This window comes from Bacillus rossius, chromosome 1 (assembly GCF_032445375.1).
Source record: "Bacillus rossius redtenbacheri isolate Brsri chromosome 1, Brsri_v3, whole genome shotgun sequence".
NCBI lineage: Eukaryota > Metazoa > Arthropoda > Insecta > Phasmatodea > Bacillidae > Bacillus > Bacillus rossius.
Window position 1 is genome coordinate 373,616,982 of NC_086330.1, and position 16,757 is coordinate 373,633,738.

General features: G+C 41.6%; 1 protein-coding gene across 2 annotated transcripts in view; it reads left to right on the forward strand.

The window, feature by feature from the left end:
- The first annotated feature begins 39 nt into the window (after positions 1–39).
- LOC134528509 (type II inositol 1,4,5-trisphosphate 5-phosphatase) overlaps positions 40–16,757 on the forward strand; it is a 48,907-nt gene continuing 32,189 nt past the window's right edge. Inside the window, exons 1-7 of one of the 2 annotated variants that reach the window (XM_063362187.1) lie at positions 40–89; positions 1,029–1,152; positions 5,527–5,707; positions 6,901–7,035; positions 8,229–8,392; positions 10,371–10,513; positions 11,545–11,715. In XM_063362187.1, coding sequence (XP_063218257.1) covers positions 1,096–1,152; positions 5,527–5,707; positions 6,901–7,035; positions 8,229–8,392; positions 10,371–10,513; positions 11,545–11,715 — 851 coding nt within the window. In that variant the 5' untranslated portion in view covers positions 40–89; positions 1,029–1,095. Of the gene's footprint in view, positions 243–1,028; positions 1,153–5,526; positions 5,708–6,900; positions 7,036–8,228; positions 8,393–10,370; positions 10,514–11,544; positions 11,716–16,757 lie in introns of both variants that reach the window. The other variant, XM_063362188.1, reaches the window with a different exon arrangement.

Sequence of the window (16,757 nt, forward strand, 5' to 3'; positions counted from 1 at the left end):
TTATTTCTGACATTTGATTCCGTTGTCGCACCTGCTGGTTGCTACGATCGCGGTCCTTGACATTTTTTTTTTTAGACGAATGCAGAAAGGTGTGTTTACGTTGTGAGGAGTGTTGTGACATCGTGTTTGTATTACGATATTTATTTAAAATTTATTTACGCGAAACAAATATGTAGATTCATCTATTTTAGAATGTAATAAGGGAGATTACGGTGTAAGGATACAACTACTTTCAGTATTAGGTAATGCCATAGTATGAAATGTCAAACTAAACACAAAGTTTTGATCCTTAATATTCAAATAGATGCCTAGAAAATTGTAATTACATGGCTGTAAAGATGATGAATTAGATTGTTTCTGTAGTAACTTTAAGCTATTATTCACTTAAATAATACTTGATTTGCAGGGTAGCCCGAATGCCTTGTTACTACCCGCCCTTGTGATCATTGTTAAAATAGGTACATATTTAGTCTGCTTTCATATTGAAACAATCCGCTGCAAAGTCTCGGTATTCTGCTGGAAAGCTGGTTGAAAAATTACATCTCTGGCTCATTACATATCAGTGTTGGGTGAGATGTTCCGTGATATATGGAGCGGGAGAGGAAATGTACAGCTACGCCTCTGCGTAGCACAGCTCTCACCTCTTGTGACAACGTCAAATGGGGTATTATTTAGGAATTTGTTTCGAAGAGAAGGCGCTGGACAACCAATCTTGCGTTCACTCAAATTGTTAGACCCAGCTTTAATAAAATCTCGCACTTGACATGGAGATAAATCATTTTGTCACCAAAACGTAGTTATTACTGACCTGCGTCGTGAATTTTTCTGTGTCGGTGTAAATTAAGAATAAATATGATTTTAAGTGAAACATTCATTTTTATTTTGTTTCTTCCTTTCAGTCACTCCTCCTAGAGGCTTGAGTCAGCCATCTGAAAGCATGCCGAGTGTGCGCTGTTCTCCAGGAGGGACGGAGGGAGTGTTTACGTGACATGTTTCTGGTCTATCGTCTGTGATCTGATCTGTTCCAGTTGCGAAAGTCCGGCGAGGGGCTGCTTCCCCCTCTCTTCAGGCGGGAGACGCGTAGGCCCCGCCACCATGGACCAGCAGGCTCTGGTTCAGTCGAAGCTCTCCGCCGGAGAGAACGCAGTGGCCGTATCCTTTTTTTACTTCGAAAACATATTTTGCAATGTCGTTTTCATTGGAACACCATTTGTTTCAAACATTTAATGTTTTTGTGTGTGTTTTATACAACCACATGTCGATAAAACCATTCCCATGTTGGATTTGTTCACACGTCATTGATCATGTCTGGTTGGGTCAATGAACATGCAAGATGAAACCAAAATAAACCCTGAAGAATTGTAACTTGCAAAGAGTTTATTCTGAAAGTCAATAGTTTATTCATTTTATGTGGTAGATGTATAGGTTTCGACAAAGATATTGGACCAAGCCATGTCATACAAAAAATCAGTGATTTAATGAAAAATTAGATAAAATATTTTTATTCATATCGTACAATTTGTTGAAACACCACCATGTCTGTAGTGTAGTGTTGAAGTGCCAGTCTTGAATTAGAATACACGTGTTAGTTTCCCTCCGAAATGCAGACAGGCCTATGTTAAATGAGAAGGCTCACCTTTGCCAAACAAGATGTTTAGTAAAGGTTTCGCCATTTGGAGAGCGTAACGGAGAGACTCAAAAATCATAATGGTTTTGAAAATAAACTGTGTAGGGATCACCTCTGGAGCGACTCTGAGGAATAAACATGCATTACTTGAAGTTTAGTTTTATAATTTACTTTGCATCATGTAAATTAATTTGTTTTTTCTACTACTGTACAAAGACATCATATAAGTATGTAGTACCGTATTTACCCGTGTAGGGGTCGCAGATTTTAGGCCGATTTTTTGAATGTACTGCGATCTGTATGCAAAAATTTCCATTTTGGGTAATAAAAAAAAACTTAACATTGCACTGTTGTGGTTGACTATATGCTTAAGTAACTAGCCTGTGTTGGTTTTACACGTCACGTCTAATAAATCGATGAACGCCGACTGCACACACGAAAAAGTGTCCTGTTTTGCACCTTGTGTCGTTACGCTCATTGTACGCTTGCGCCGCATCTATCACTCTTCCACTCGATTGGAACAACTATCAATTTGACTTTTTCGAGGTACATTAAACTTGAAACACTCCCATTCGTTTCCTAGTTTTCCTATCATCGTCCTATCCTTAACAGAATAACACAGATTGGAAGAAGTTAAATAGCAAACATGTATAAGTTATAGTTAAAATAATCTGTTCGTTAAAGTAATAAACATATTTGATTTAATGAGTGCAAATAAAAGTAAATTTCTCAATTAAATTGTAGATTTCATTTCACTTCTTCTTGTATCTATACAAAATAGTGATAATTCAATAAAAATGATTCAATTTAATTCATAAAAGTATGCAATCATTTCATCAATGTTTTGTTATGACGTCACGTTAAAGTATCGTCCGTAAACCGACTTTACATACAACCAATTTTTTTATAGTACGAAGTTAGAAGTTTTGGAAATTTATGTTCAAGAAAATTAACACCTCTGCAAATTATTAATAAATATGTCATGAGCAAATAAAAATTGTTTAATTGAAATATCTGGGCAGTGAGTGTAAAGCATCATGAAGTGCTCCGTTTAAGCAAGGTCCGCTGCCTGTCGTGTGGCCACCCGGCCTGGACACTAGACAAGAAGGGGGGGGGGGGAATCTAGAAATAAACCAGAGAGAGAGACAGAAACAGGGGAAGGGAGAGTGCATGTGTGTTTGAGTACGTGTGGCCATGCAGTGGTGTTTATGGTTCTGCCACCCCTTCTCGGCATTGCGAACTGGCAACGTACACAATTATCACGTCCATCTCGACAGGTTTTCGTGACCAAACTGTGTCCAAACATTGTTTTTGTTTGAGATTTCCTACGCTTTTCTGCTTCAATATTTCATTCATCACAAAACTGCTGTAAAGGTCGTGCTTGTTTTTTTTTTGAAGAAGCTGACAAAAAATAGACAAGGAAATAGCATTTCATCTATTTCTCTCTTGGGGAAGATGGGAAGGGAAACATGGTATAAAAATTGCATTCTTTTCCTTTGTATTTCTTGTCAGATAGTGCTAGGGCGAAGGTGGAGGGGGAAGTAATGGCCATAAAGAATGAAGAGGGGAAAGCCAAAGAACATCAGTGCCATTTCTGATGCGGCAATACGCTGAGACACAACCATAAAGACTTCACTTGTATTCTACCGGAGGCAGTTGTATGACGCGACTCATATTCGAGGGCGACCCTGACAATGAAAATATTAAATTTTTTTTGCCTAAAATTAAGGGGTGCGACTGATACTAAGGAGCGACCCTTCAGCGGGAAAATACGGTACCTAAATTGATAGTTTTTTTTTTTTTTTTTTTTTTACATTTTAATGTTTTTTTAATGTTGCAGCTCTGCCATATTGACAATTCCCAAAACCTATTAATGTTGTCCATTTATATTCTTGCTGTATGTTACGAAACCATGAAAATGTCATTTCTGGTTAAACATGCATGATATTAATAATTTATAACGACAAAAGATCTTCAGTCATCGCAGCCTGTTGAGTGTGTTGTGTGGTCAGAGCTGTGCTCCGGGAGTCGGCGACAACTGCTGAATGTTTGCGAGTGGCGTGGGGCTGGAAGCGCCTTCTCCTGTGTGGGTGGGGAGGTGCTCCCAGCATCCCCTCTGTTCTCGACTCCCTGCCGCTCCATCCCTCCTCACGTTCCGCGCTCCCATTTGGGCCACGCTCTCCACACATCTAGTTCTTGCCTGGAAAACTCCCTCTCAAGTAGCTTGGCTTCTGGGTTGTAGCCGTGTCCTAGGGCGAATAATTCACCAAAGACACGGCTACAACCCAGAAGCCGAGCTACTTCAGACAATGGCAGTGAAAGCCTGCGAACATTAAAAACTCCCTCTCTATTGCTTATAAGAAAAATATTGTTTTCTTCATCCAGCAAGTTAAAGGACTTTTGTGTGTAAGTCAGCATAGAATTTCAATAACAAAATCTCTTTCAACAGAATCAGTAAGGTCATTATCTGCTATCTACTTTTGGAGTACTAACTATGTTACACTAATAAATTGAAGCAAATGAGACATATGTATTTTTAGCACGTACATTGTCTTGTTTGCACATGCATTTAAGTTAAGCAAAGAACTGAAAAAAATCTACATGTCCATACCTTATTAAAAGTGTTATTTTGAATTGATGACTGCTAAAATCAGTAATTAAAAAAAATATATAAATATAAATATTTTTTAAAAAGAATTGATGCTACCTATAAGTTTTGTTATATTTCACACTTTCTTCTTTATTAAATTTCAGTACAAGTACTTATATGTTTACACAGTATTTCACAGCGAATGTTCGTTTCTCTATAGAGAGCCATTATAATATGACTAAGATTCCGCAGATTGAGCTATGGCTGTTACAGACACTTACAGTTCTTTATTAATTAGTCTTTCTGTTTATATTTGCTACAGCCATGTCTCTTGGCTCACGTCAGTGTTGGCTTCAACTTGTGGAGGACGGACACAGAACGAGATGGTGTAAGCCATTGCTTCAGTACTGCTTTCATATTACGTTTTATATCTGGACACTGTTGAAGTCAACATACGTGAACTGGTGTAATTATTGTACCGCTGTGGTCATCCGCATTAAATAATTCAGTATTTTCTCTCGGTGTGGCGTAGAGACTGTTGATAAATAGAATGTACTGTAAAATACATTAAAACCCTGTTAATAAGTGTACTTAGGTACAGAGAAATTGTATTAAAAAAGTAAAACTTTTATGCATTTATGGCTCCAGTGCAAAATTTTGTAAATATACTATGCAGGAATTTTTCTTAGTGGAATTTTATGTAGAGGGATTTAATGTAGGTTGGGAGCAATTTATTTATGGCCTGTCGTGCAAAAAATTTGGATTGTATAACCATAAAATGGAAATTCTAGCTAAAAAAGGGGGGGAGTGGGTTGTCTGTAAAGTTGTTTTACGGACGATAATTTTACGTGATAACGTCACAAGAAATCATTGATGAAAAATTGCATACTTTTTAATTTTCAAACATCATTTACAGTTTTTGCAAAATTTAATTTCAATAATTTTGTTTGAATATAATCACGTACAATTAGTTGTACGTAAAAATAAACCGAAATCAAATCAATGTCAGTAAATTGTTAATTTGAAATGATGAAATTGGACAAATAAATCAAATTTTTTTTTGAATTTCTGGGTTTTAAAAATCCCGCCTCAACCTGTTTGATATTATAGAAAGATTTTCTCGCACGGTGGTTGGCCGGTTCTTGCACGCTCGGCTCGGGTCGGAACGTGACGATGAGTCGTGGTTTTTCCGTGCGTGCAGCCCAGCGCTCATCGGTCTATGAGACGTTATATCGCGTGAGGAATTGAGAGCGTGGGGTTGAGCCCGTGGCTGTTGGCCGGGGAGCGTTGCGACCTTGACCCGCGGCAGGTGCACGAGGCCAGCCTGATGCAGGGCTGGGTGCGCACCTCGCGCCTGCTGGCCCTCGTGGAGCACGCCGGCCACCACGCCCTCTTCGTGGTCATGAGCTCCCGCGTGCCCCCGCAGCTCTTCTCCGACCTCACCATCGAGCTGGCGCTGCCCGTCGACGCCGACCTGCGCTGCGACATCGGTGAGTCCCGCGGTCCGGCCCGGCGCCTGTCCGCTGTTGGCGCTTTCCTACCAGATCTAGTACTGGTTTCTTTAATGTAATAATATTACAGTAACTCCAATCAGTGGCGTAGCCAGGATTTGTGTATGGGGGGTGTTAAGAAGCATGCACCCCCCCCCCCCCCCCCCTGTAATAAAGCAGGGGGTCCAGGGGTCCTCCCCCGGGAAAATTTGGATTTTAAGGTGTAAAATAGTGATATTTTAGCAGTTTTCGGTACTTAAATTTAAATATTGTAATGGTAAAACTTTTATTAATTTTAATATGAAATTTGTTTGAGTGATGAATAAGAAATTAATTAAAGATTTGGTGCTACGGGGGGGGGGGGGGGAATTTGAACCCCTAAACCCCCCCCCCCCCCCCCCTGGCTACGCCCCTGACTCCAATATGTTTTATTATGAAGGTAATTATTTTTAAAAAACTATGGAATGTATGTGTGTGTGGTGTGATGTGTTTAAGTTAGAGCATTGCAGTGTCATAATAACTTCCTAAATTGTTAAAACCATAACAAATTATAATTTGGTACTTTTTTTTTCAAATCTAGTACTTTTTTCTCGCCTAAGTTGGTACAAAATAATTTTTTTTCTTGTGGACACCCTGCGTCCGAGATCACCTGCGACATTGGTGAGTACCGCGGTCCGAGGTCACCTTCCCGGCTGCCAACTCGCAGTGAAGCATCGTCGCGACCTTAGCTAGCTGGCGTGGTGACCAAACATTGGCACGACGTTCTGGAGGTACCGGGTCCAAATCCTGGAGCAGCCGGTCTTCATTCGGTTCACAGTGATTTCCAGAATCACTACACGCAAATGCTAGGAGGGTTTGCAATAGTAACGGCCAGTTCTCTCGCACGTTTCCTGCATTGTATGTGTGAGGTCTCTAATGACGTCAAACAATGTTAAGCCTAAATAAAAAAAATTAATACAGTGTAACGCAAACCATTCTAATTTCCGTAACAATCCTTATTGCTATTACGAGAACTGGCTATCTAACATGCCCCTTTTTACGGACTTAATGAAGCACGGAGAAATTCTTAACATATTGATGTTTCTTTTTTTTTTTTTTTTGCAAGTTACCGGGCATGTTTTTAAAAAGTGATTGTGCTTAAGTAGCAGAAGTTGTCTTGGAAACCTCCTTACGCGCACTGTGACTTGTTCCAGACACGGACAGTAAGCACCAAGACGGCTCCGACGTCTACGTCAACATCTCGTCGCGCAAGCTGAAACTGTTGTTCGAAATGATACCAGGGCTGAAGACCAGTAACTTTGTGGGGGAGTTGTTCAGGGTTATCGAAGGTACGGCACACCGTCACGCCCAGGTGACCAGAGATCATTATCATCATCAGCTGCTTCCAGCCTGCAAAGTAAAGTGCCTCCGTCGTCCACTGTCACTCCACCGTTCCTCTTTCACTCTGTTCTGTTCTTCTCCTCTCTCCTGCATTTCTTTAATCATCTGCTCTTTCCACCTCCTCCTCGGTCTTCCTTGGTTTAATTTTTTAACTACTAAATCTTATGGTTTTCTTATCATCAAGTTATTTGAGCTAAACTAATTTAGTCATAACATCGATGGTAATTTAACTAGAACCAATTTATTGTGGTTCAATCTGTAATAGTTTAAAATTTATTCACCAGAAATATATAAATCTGTTACAAAATTGTAATATAAACAAGGTTATCATTTGACTACTGAATTTTTATATTACCACTAATGAAAGTAAGTTAACATTGAACTATGTTTATTCTCATTTAAATTATCACGAGGAACAGAAATACGAACTCATGTAATGACAATACAAGACATTTCATAGTTCAGTGACACAGTATAGAATATTTTAATTAACTCTGGAATATATTTAATATATCATTTTATAATATTGGAGAACATAATTATGTTATGTACATTAAGTTCTTAAAATTTTTCAGAAGTTTATAGAAGTTTCCAAAATATTTCCAGAATAAATAGGTACTTTGAAATCTACCTACGCCTGTAGGTTGTGCCGAAAGTTTTTTATTTTTATTTATTTTATTTTATTTTTATTTTATTTTTTTTTAGCTTCATATCATTATAATACTGTGAGGTTTAAATTCTCACAGTAATAACAAACAATTTACACAAGAATACAATATTATCTTAAATCACACCCTAATAGTGTACGCAATAATTGCTAACATGGTGAATACCAGTTTGATTATAATAAATTACATAACTACATACATACTGTCAAAAAAATATAGAATGCTATCGGGAAGTTAAGACTTATTCCTGATATTATATACTATGTGTAGGGCTGTTCATAAATTTGATAAATAAATAAATAAATAAATAAAGTTCGGAAAAATCATTCATTTTAAATAAATTACAGTTTTTTTTTTGTGAGAATTTTGGCCCAGGGCAAATGCCCCTTTACCCGCATGCAAACGCAGCCCTGCGCTCGCCCCTTGTCCGTCGCGGAACGGGTCAGTGCAGTTTGCCTGCCTCGTACTCGCAGTGTTCACGAAGAAGCGCGGGCCGCCCCCCGACTTCCGCTGGCTGCAGAAGTACTGCGGGGGCGTGACGACCAACAGCAGCGAAGCTCCCGACGGGAGCGCGGAGTCGAGCAACGACGCCGGCCACGACCGGGAGGGGACGGAGAACCTGGCCGTCGAAGGAACCGTGAGTACCCGACGCGGGACCGTGCAGGTTCCAGGCACTTTCAGGATCCTCCGTTCGCTGAGACGTCGCACTTGGGTGGCAAGACTGGACCTATCGTACTACCTGTTTTATTACTTCACTTCGTAAAAGCTCTTGATAAAAAAGGACCAGCCTTCAGTCATCAGAAAAAAAACATTTACGCAAGCTTTAAGAAGGTGTGTTTATAGGACAACAAATCAGGGCATTGTTTCAAGATCCAACCTTTGATGCTAAGATTTGCAGTTCTCGAGTTACCAGCTTGGCATTCCTTTGAAACGATAGTTCACACCTTTTTTTTGCGAAACAGAAACGATGATACGTATGTTTCTATAGTGAGTGGTCTGTTGGACAGCTACAAAAACATGGGTTGTAGAGTGTCACTAAAAATTCACCCTATAAACTCACATCGTTAATTTTTTTTTTCCAGAAAATTGTGGGGCTATTAGTGAGGTACACGGCTAACGCTTTCACCAAGACATCCTTACTTGGAGCATCGTTACCAAGGACATTAGGCCCCTCAGTAATGGGCGATTACTGTTGGTTTCTCTTATTTGTTGACCAGTTAATTAATGGTATGGGTTGTTATTAATAGACTGAATGCTGCAAATAGTTTCTCCCGTGTAATAATAGTTTGTGTTTATCGTTGAATTAATTTTTTGTTAGAATGACTACAGCTGTGATAATCTGTCGATTTATACATAAATTAGTCTTAAAAAATATATATTGAAACTTGTTATTATTAAAGATGGCAGGGTAAAGTCTCTATCTGGCAACAGTGTGTGCTATTTGCACTGTACTGCGATTAAAGCGTAAGACAGACTATAGAAGAAAAATTAGAGGATATAAGATTTCATTAGTTAACTATATTACATAATATTATGTATTAAAACTATTAAAAGCTACAATTTATTACCTTTGATTTGTTTATAATTGGTACCCAAGGTGTTTTATTTTTCTCCTTGAAATTGCATGACAGATATGGTTTGATAGGCCTGTGAGATGCTTCGACTACGTGAATAAATTAGCAAAGAAATTTGCTATTAGTTTTATTTGAATCTTCGGTTGTGATGCAGAGCTTTGCATTAGTTCCAGAGCTTTAAAACATTGGATGTCTAAAATTCGCTCATGAAAATACTTATTTGTTTCCGTGTTGTATATGTTTAGCTTCAATAACGTTGGTTACTGTTTGCTTTTATGAATGCTCAATATTAATATTATGCATGGTTTTTTTGTAATTTTTACTGAATGATGTTATAAATAGGGCTCTATGGGTTAATCACTTAATCAGTTTTAACATTACAAATGTTAAACTACTAGGTATTTTGTTTTACTTCAATCCTGTATTTTATAAAATATGTGTAATAAAGTTTCTTGGAGAACAAAATTCGTGATTCGATATGACTTTGTGAATGTTTTAAACCTTGTGATTTCATATTCGCTTTGCATAAAAAAAAAAACAGTATTCACACAGGATCTGTGGTTTGAAAATAAAATGGTTATATGTGACAGTAATATTTTATGTGTGTGTGTAATGTGAACTGAGTGGTTTACAGTTGGAAAAATTATTCTATAAAAATATAGCCATGTATTTTCTGGGAAAATTCTCCTCTTTTCCATTTCCAAAAAAACTATTTAAATAATTTCAGACATGTTGACACACACAACCATTTATTTTATGCTGATTGGTATGTACTGTTTAAACCACAATTATATTTATCCTATCAGTTGGTAGAGGATAGCATGGGCTCTACACAACTCTCATATGTTAAGTGAGTAATTATGTTGTAAAGAAATACCAAATAAAAAATTTTTTTTCTTTGGTTGTGTTTGTATAAAAAGTCGATAAAAAATTAAAAATGTTTATTTTGCGAAAGTGTAACTCACTGAAAAACAACTGCAAACACTTATCGGCACGCTGTGGAACCGGCGGTGACGTGCAGCGTGATGTGTGTGCGTGCAGTTGCTGGACCTGGGCAGCCCGGACATCGCAGTGCCGCGGCAGAGCATCGCGAAGGGCACCACGCCCATCGCCGCGAGGGAGAGCGTCATCCGGTACCAGATGGCGATGAAGGAGCACCACTACACCTACACCCAGGTCTTCAGGTGGGCGCTGTGCCACCACCTGCGGTGCTTGCAACATATACCGTGTTTCGTCGCATGATCGTCGCACGTTTTACACTAATATCAAGTTTGAAAAGTAGGGGTGCAACGTTTATGAGAAGAAAAAAAAAATTTTTTTTGGTTATGTCAGGTAAAGTTATTCATAAACACAAAACCCATTCATGGAAATTACGTTTATTTAAAAAGTAGAGTATACCCACACAAAGTGCTCGGAATCTAATAGCAGGACCAAAAAGACATCATTCAACGTTTACGCGAGAGGTTTTTTTTACCCAAATTTTGACGCCTTAAAATATCGGTGCGGCGATCATGCGTTAAAACAGGGTATTTTTATCATTTTCTTAAAGGAATTTAGTCTATGACATATTTTTTAAATTTATGACTAATTTTACTTACCTAAAGCTACAAAAGATTGCATACCTGTTGATATTTGTTTTATGAGTGTAATTTTTTTTTTGGGCATACTCGTGATAATTTGAATTAGAAAAATGAGTGGTTATATTTTACTAATAACTATGAAAATAATTTCTTTTTTCTAAGATATTAACAGTTATTTTGCAATACGTACATAAATAAAACAGTTTAAAATACTTGATGTGCAAGTAACTGTAATTCTACTGAGATTTAAAAAAAAGTATGTAGATTAAGTTTTTTTTATTAGTATAAAACCTGTAGAAGTATTATTTTTAAAAATTTTCCTTGGTAATTAAAATACCTTTACCCATTTTCTTTAATGTTAAAATCTAGGTTCCCTTATAAATGTTATTGTAACAACACTCTTAGCCAGGGGCGGACCCAGGATTGACTTCCTGGGGTTCTAGTATTATACAAGTTTATTACTTCAGAAGTCGTATTATCCAGTGTATATTTTACCCTTCTTGGGGGGGGGGGATCATGTGCCCACTGCCTCCCCCTCTAAATCTGCCCATGCCCTTAGCTATTTGATAAAACTCATATTTAAACCAGTTGCACAGTAAGGCAGAGTCGTGGTGGTGTCCTCGGTGTGCGTGCAGGATCTTCGTGGGGACGTGGAACGTGAACGGCCAGCCCCCCACGGTGGAGCTCACGGAGTGGCTGGCTCACGACCCGGAGCCGCCCGACATCTACGCCATCGGCTTCCAAGAGCTGGACCTCAGCAAGGAAGCGTTCCTCTTCAACGACACGCCACGGGAAGAGGAGTGGAGGTACGGTGGGCCGCAACCGGGACTGTGTTGCTACCGATCACTGTCGTGCACAGTTCGTCTTTACTCAGGGTGGCGACTGTTCATTAATGGACTATAAAACAGCGAATTGCACAAAACTATTTAATTTGGCGACCGATGTCGCCAGATAGCAAGAGTACCCGATAGCACCACTTACTACCATGCCTTTGTAGAACAACTGACTTCCGGAGGAAGCAGGGCAGCCAACTCACAGCAGCCAAGTAGCAGCGCCACTATCGCCAGCAGCGCGGCGCGCGAGATTCAAAACTCAAGTGTGTTGACCAATGCCAACAATGTTTATAATGTCCAAGGTCTATTTACACGGAAACTATACAATATACATAACATACCGCCCACCTTGAAATCACCGATTTCAACAGTCACAGGGGAGCGGGCATAATTTCACTGCTGGCCGTTTGACAGTGCCTGTGACAGTGCGTACAGTGGCCACTCGTGCCACGCCGTCCGTTCCATGATGAAGATCAACAATGCGCCCCAGCGGCCATTGCAGAGGTGGAAGCCTGTCTTCCTTGACCAGCACCATCTGGTTGGGGGCAAGACCTGACGCCCTTTTCTGCCATTTGCTACGTTGTTGCAGCGTGTGCAGGTAATCCCGATGCCAGCGATGCCAGAAATCTTGATGTAGTCGGGATACAAGCTGCCAGCGATGCAAACAGTTCATTTTTACCTGACGTAAATCTGGTTCGGGTATTGTCACTAACGGTTCCAGCGTCAGGAAATGGCCTGGGGTCAGAGGAGTGAAGTCCTTGGGATCCGCACTGAGGGGACACAACGGCCTTGAGTTCAACACTGCTTCAACCTGAGCCAATACTGTGTTTAACTCCTCGTACGTTAGGATCTGCTCTCCTATCACCCTCCTCAAATGGGACTTGAACGACTTGACACCCGCTTCCCATAAACCCCCAAAGTGAGGAGCAGCTGGCGGGTTGAAATGCCAAGTCACACCAAGATGTGCGAGCGATGAAGCCACTGTTGTTTGATGGGAAGACGACGTGAGGAGTTATTGTAGTTCGGAGAGCTGATTTCGTGCCCCAACAAAGTTGGTGCCACAATCGCTGTAGATGTCCGAGGAACGTCCTCGACGTGCAATGAAACGTTTATAGGCAGCCAAAAACACATCTGTCGATAAGTCCGAGGCTAGCTCGATATGTACTGCCTTTGTTGCGCAACAGACAAACACGCATAGATATGCTTTCAGCACAGCAGCCTTGCGAAGACGGGCCATCTTAATCAAGAATGGACCAGCGTAATCAACCCCCGACCTTGAGAACGGTTTTACCTGCTGAACCCGCATAGCTGGAAGGTTTCCCATCAGCGGAGCAACTGATGATGGAGATGCACGAAAACAACGCACACAACGGTGCACAAGGTTGGTGATGGCACGCTTGTCCCCCATAATCCAGAACTTCTCCCTGAGAATGGCCTGGAGTGCTTGTATTCCCGGATGTTGATTAACTTCATGGTAATGACCTATGATCAGTCTTGTCAGGGGATTCGATTTAGGAAGAAGGGCTGGGTGCTTCTGCTCAAAGGGCAGATCCGAATGAGACAGTCTGCCGCCCACCCTAATCACTCCCTTGGAGTCAATGAACGGTAGCAATCTACGAAGTTGTGGGGAGGTGATTTGATCCTTCTTCAAGGCAATTAAATCACTTCGATAGCACATGGACTGAACATAACGTATCCAGAACTCTAGGGCAGTGTTTAGATCCTTCGATGACAGCTCTTCTATGGCCCGTCCTTCCAGTGGATGACGACAATTGTTGATAAATCTGAACAAGCAGGCAGTAACACGCAACAGCCTTGTCAACCGACTGAAACGTTCCAATAATGTGTCCAAGTCCCCAGGGGAGATAAAAGTTCCCAATGCCACTACCTTCCTTTCAAGCAGGATTACGTCAGAAGCCTTAATGCACGGAATACCTTCAGGCCACTGGTCCTCAGCCTTCTTCAGCCATGAAGGGCCAGACCACCACAGAGGATGAGATACAATTTGTGCTGGCAGAAGCCCACGGGATCCACAGTCTGCCGGGTTATGTTCAGAACGAACATGCTTCCACCATTCTGGACGAGTTAGCTCTTGAATGTGACTAACCCGGTTTGCCACAAAGGTCCTTAACTCATGTGGAGAAGAGTTTATCCAGGCAAGAGTTACCTGTGAATCAGTCCAGGCAGTAACCGAACTGAAGTGCAGTGTCGCTCCATAGGCATCAATGACATGGTGAAGCGGGCGAGCCAACAAAAGGGCCCCACATAGTTCTAAGCGAGGCAGCGACTGAACCTTGAGTGGCGCTACCTTCGACTTGGCAATCAGCAAGTGTACCAGAACTGTACCATCAGGGTTGTCAATGCGCAAGTACACAACTGCTGCGTAACCAATTTCGGAGCTGTCCGAAAATCCATGCAACTGGTAGGAACCTCCTGTCTGTCCTCGAATCAGTCGGGGAATGGTAACTGATGACAGTTGTGACAGCTGAGTGTTGAAGTTCTTCCAGTTGCTTAGGATGTCATCCGGTGGTTCAGTATCCCAGCCCAGGTTCCGTGCCCACAAGACTTGGACCAGGTGCTTTGCAAACATACTCAATGGGGTGAGCCACCCAAGAGGATCAAAAATCCTAGCCAGATTTGACAGGATTGTCCTTTTTGTGGCATTGCCAGAACTAGGCTGTATCTTGTAGGAATATGTGTCCGACACAGGATTCCATTGCAGACCCAAGACCTTAATGACACAATCGTCCGAATCCAATGAAAATGGTTGTGGGATCTCAATATCCTCCACTGGCAACCAATCCAGAAGAGCTTGGTGGTTGCTCATAAATTTGCGCAGCTTGAAGCCTCCTTTTCCTAGGAGTGTTATAAGCTCCCTCTGAATGGCCAAGGCAGAATCAACCGAATTAGATCCAGTGACAACATCGTCAACGTAGACATCTGTAAGTAAGACCTGTGATGCAGTTGGGAAGTGCTCGGTTTCATCCTGTGCCAATTGTTGAAGTGTACGTAATGCGAGAAACGGTGCTGCAGAGACACCATAGGTTACAGTCTTGAGACGATAATCCTTCACAGGTTCAGCATCATTAAACCTCCAAACAATGCGCTGATAATCCTGATGACGAGTGTGTACACCTATCTGTCTGTACATCTGTTTGATGTCACCAGTGAAGACTACTACATGCAGACGAAAACTCAAAAATAGGTCAACTATGTCCCGTTGAAGCCGGGTGCCAGTAAAGAGCGCATCGTTCAGTGAAACACCTGAAGAGCTCTTGGCGGATGCATCAAAAACCACCCTCAGTTTTGTAGTTGAACTTTCAGGTTTAACCACACAGTGATGGGGAATATAATACGACTCTGACGGAATCTGTGACTCTGTTACTTCTTCCATGTGACCACTAGCTACATAATCACTCATAAACTCTGAATACATGGCCTTCAATTTGGGATCAGACTTGAGACAATTTTCAAGACGAAGAAATCTGTTAAGAGCCTGCGGCCTTGACGCACCCAATTTCAGAAGAGGTTGCCGAAAGGGCAGTGATACACTGTAACGCCCATCTCCAGACCTCAGATGAGTTTTACTGAACCATTCCTCACATTTGACATCTTCAGGAGACTTGTGTGTTGTCGCAGGAAACTCCTCTAATTCCCAGAACCTTTTTACTACCTCATCCAAAGGAGGGTGTGAAGTGAGAAGAGAGATACACAAAGATGTTGCAGTCAATGATGGGACTTGTGTGTCCACCTGTCCCATCAGTATCCACCCAAGCACAGAGTCCAGAGCTACGGGTGAACCGTCAATTTTGGCCCCAGTAAGGAGTCTAGGAACTAACTCTGCACCAATTAACAGATCAACAGGACCAGGGGTGTCAAATGCAGGGTCGGCAAGTTTCAAATGTGCCACTGCACCACGGACCCTGGCGCTCAGCTTGGCACTTGGCAAATTGGAGGTGATTCTCGAAATTACAAATACATCTACTGCAAACTGGGGGCTCATGCTACCAACTGGTGCCATAACAATGGAGGCGCATGACTTGGCCACATTCACTGAAGTGTTAGCTAAACCTTGTACTGGTAGATGAGATCTTCTACGAGTAAGCCTCAATCTTTGCAGACAGCTCTCTGTGACGAAGCTAGCTTGGCTGGCAGTATCCAACAGAGCCCTCACGACCATTGGAGTTCCACTTGAATCAAACACGTGTACCTGTGCTGTTGATAATAACACTGTTCTTGCTTCACTTGGTAGAGCGGCAGCAACTGCAACAGTTGCAGGGTTTGGTTCAATGAGTGTGGTTGAAGCATCCTTGCCCGGACCAGGGTTGATGGCTGTCTGTTGCTCGAAGTGCAACAGAGAATGATGCCTGGATCCACAATAACGACACGATGATGATGAACAATCCTTGGATGCGTGAGATGGTGACAAGCAATTCAGGCATAATTTGTGCTCCTTAGCTATCTTATATCTGTCCTTGGGACTACTCTTGATGAATTTAGGGCACTTAAAAACAACATGGGTACTGTTACAAACGCAACATGATTGTGGAGAGCTGACCAAACTTTTCACAGATTGACGAGCCTGTCTCCAGCTTGGCATTTGGTTCCTTGACTGTGTAGGTCCTGCACCTGGAACATGTGACCGAGAAGCTGTCACAGTTTCCTGGGCCCGACAATGGGTTTCGATAAAGGACAAAAGGTTTTTTACAGTTGGAAGGGCATCGGTTTGAGTAAGCTCCCACTGTGTTTGAAGGACAGAGTCTAACCGCTTGCACAAAATAGGGAGAAAAATCAAGTCCCATTGGTCTACAGAGACATCCAGTGCCCTAAGGGCCAAGAGGTTCTCGTTTACAATGGTTAACAAATTGCGCAGAGCCTTGGGTGAGTCAGACGCAGCCATTGGGGCCTTCAAGAGGGCCTCTACATGGACTGAGACAATTAGCCTCTTATTCTCGTAGCGGCCAACAAGAAGCTTCCACACGACCTCGTAATTCGCTTCAGAGATCGGCAGAGAT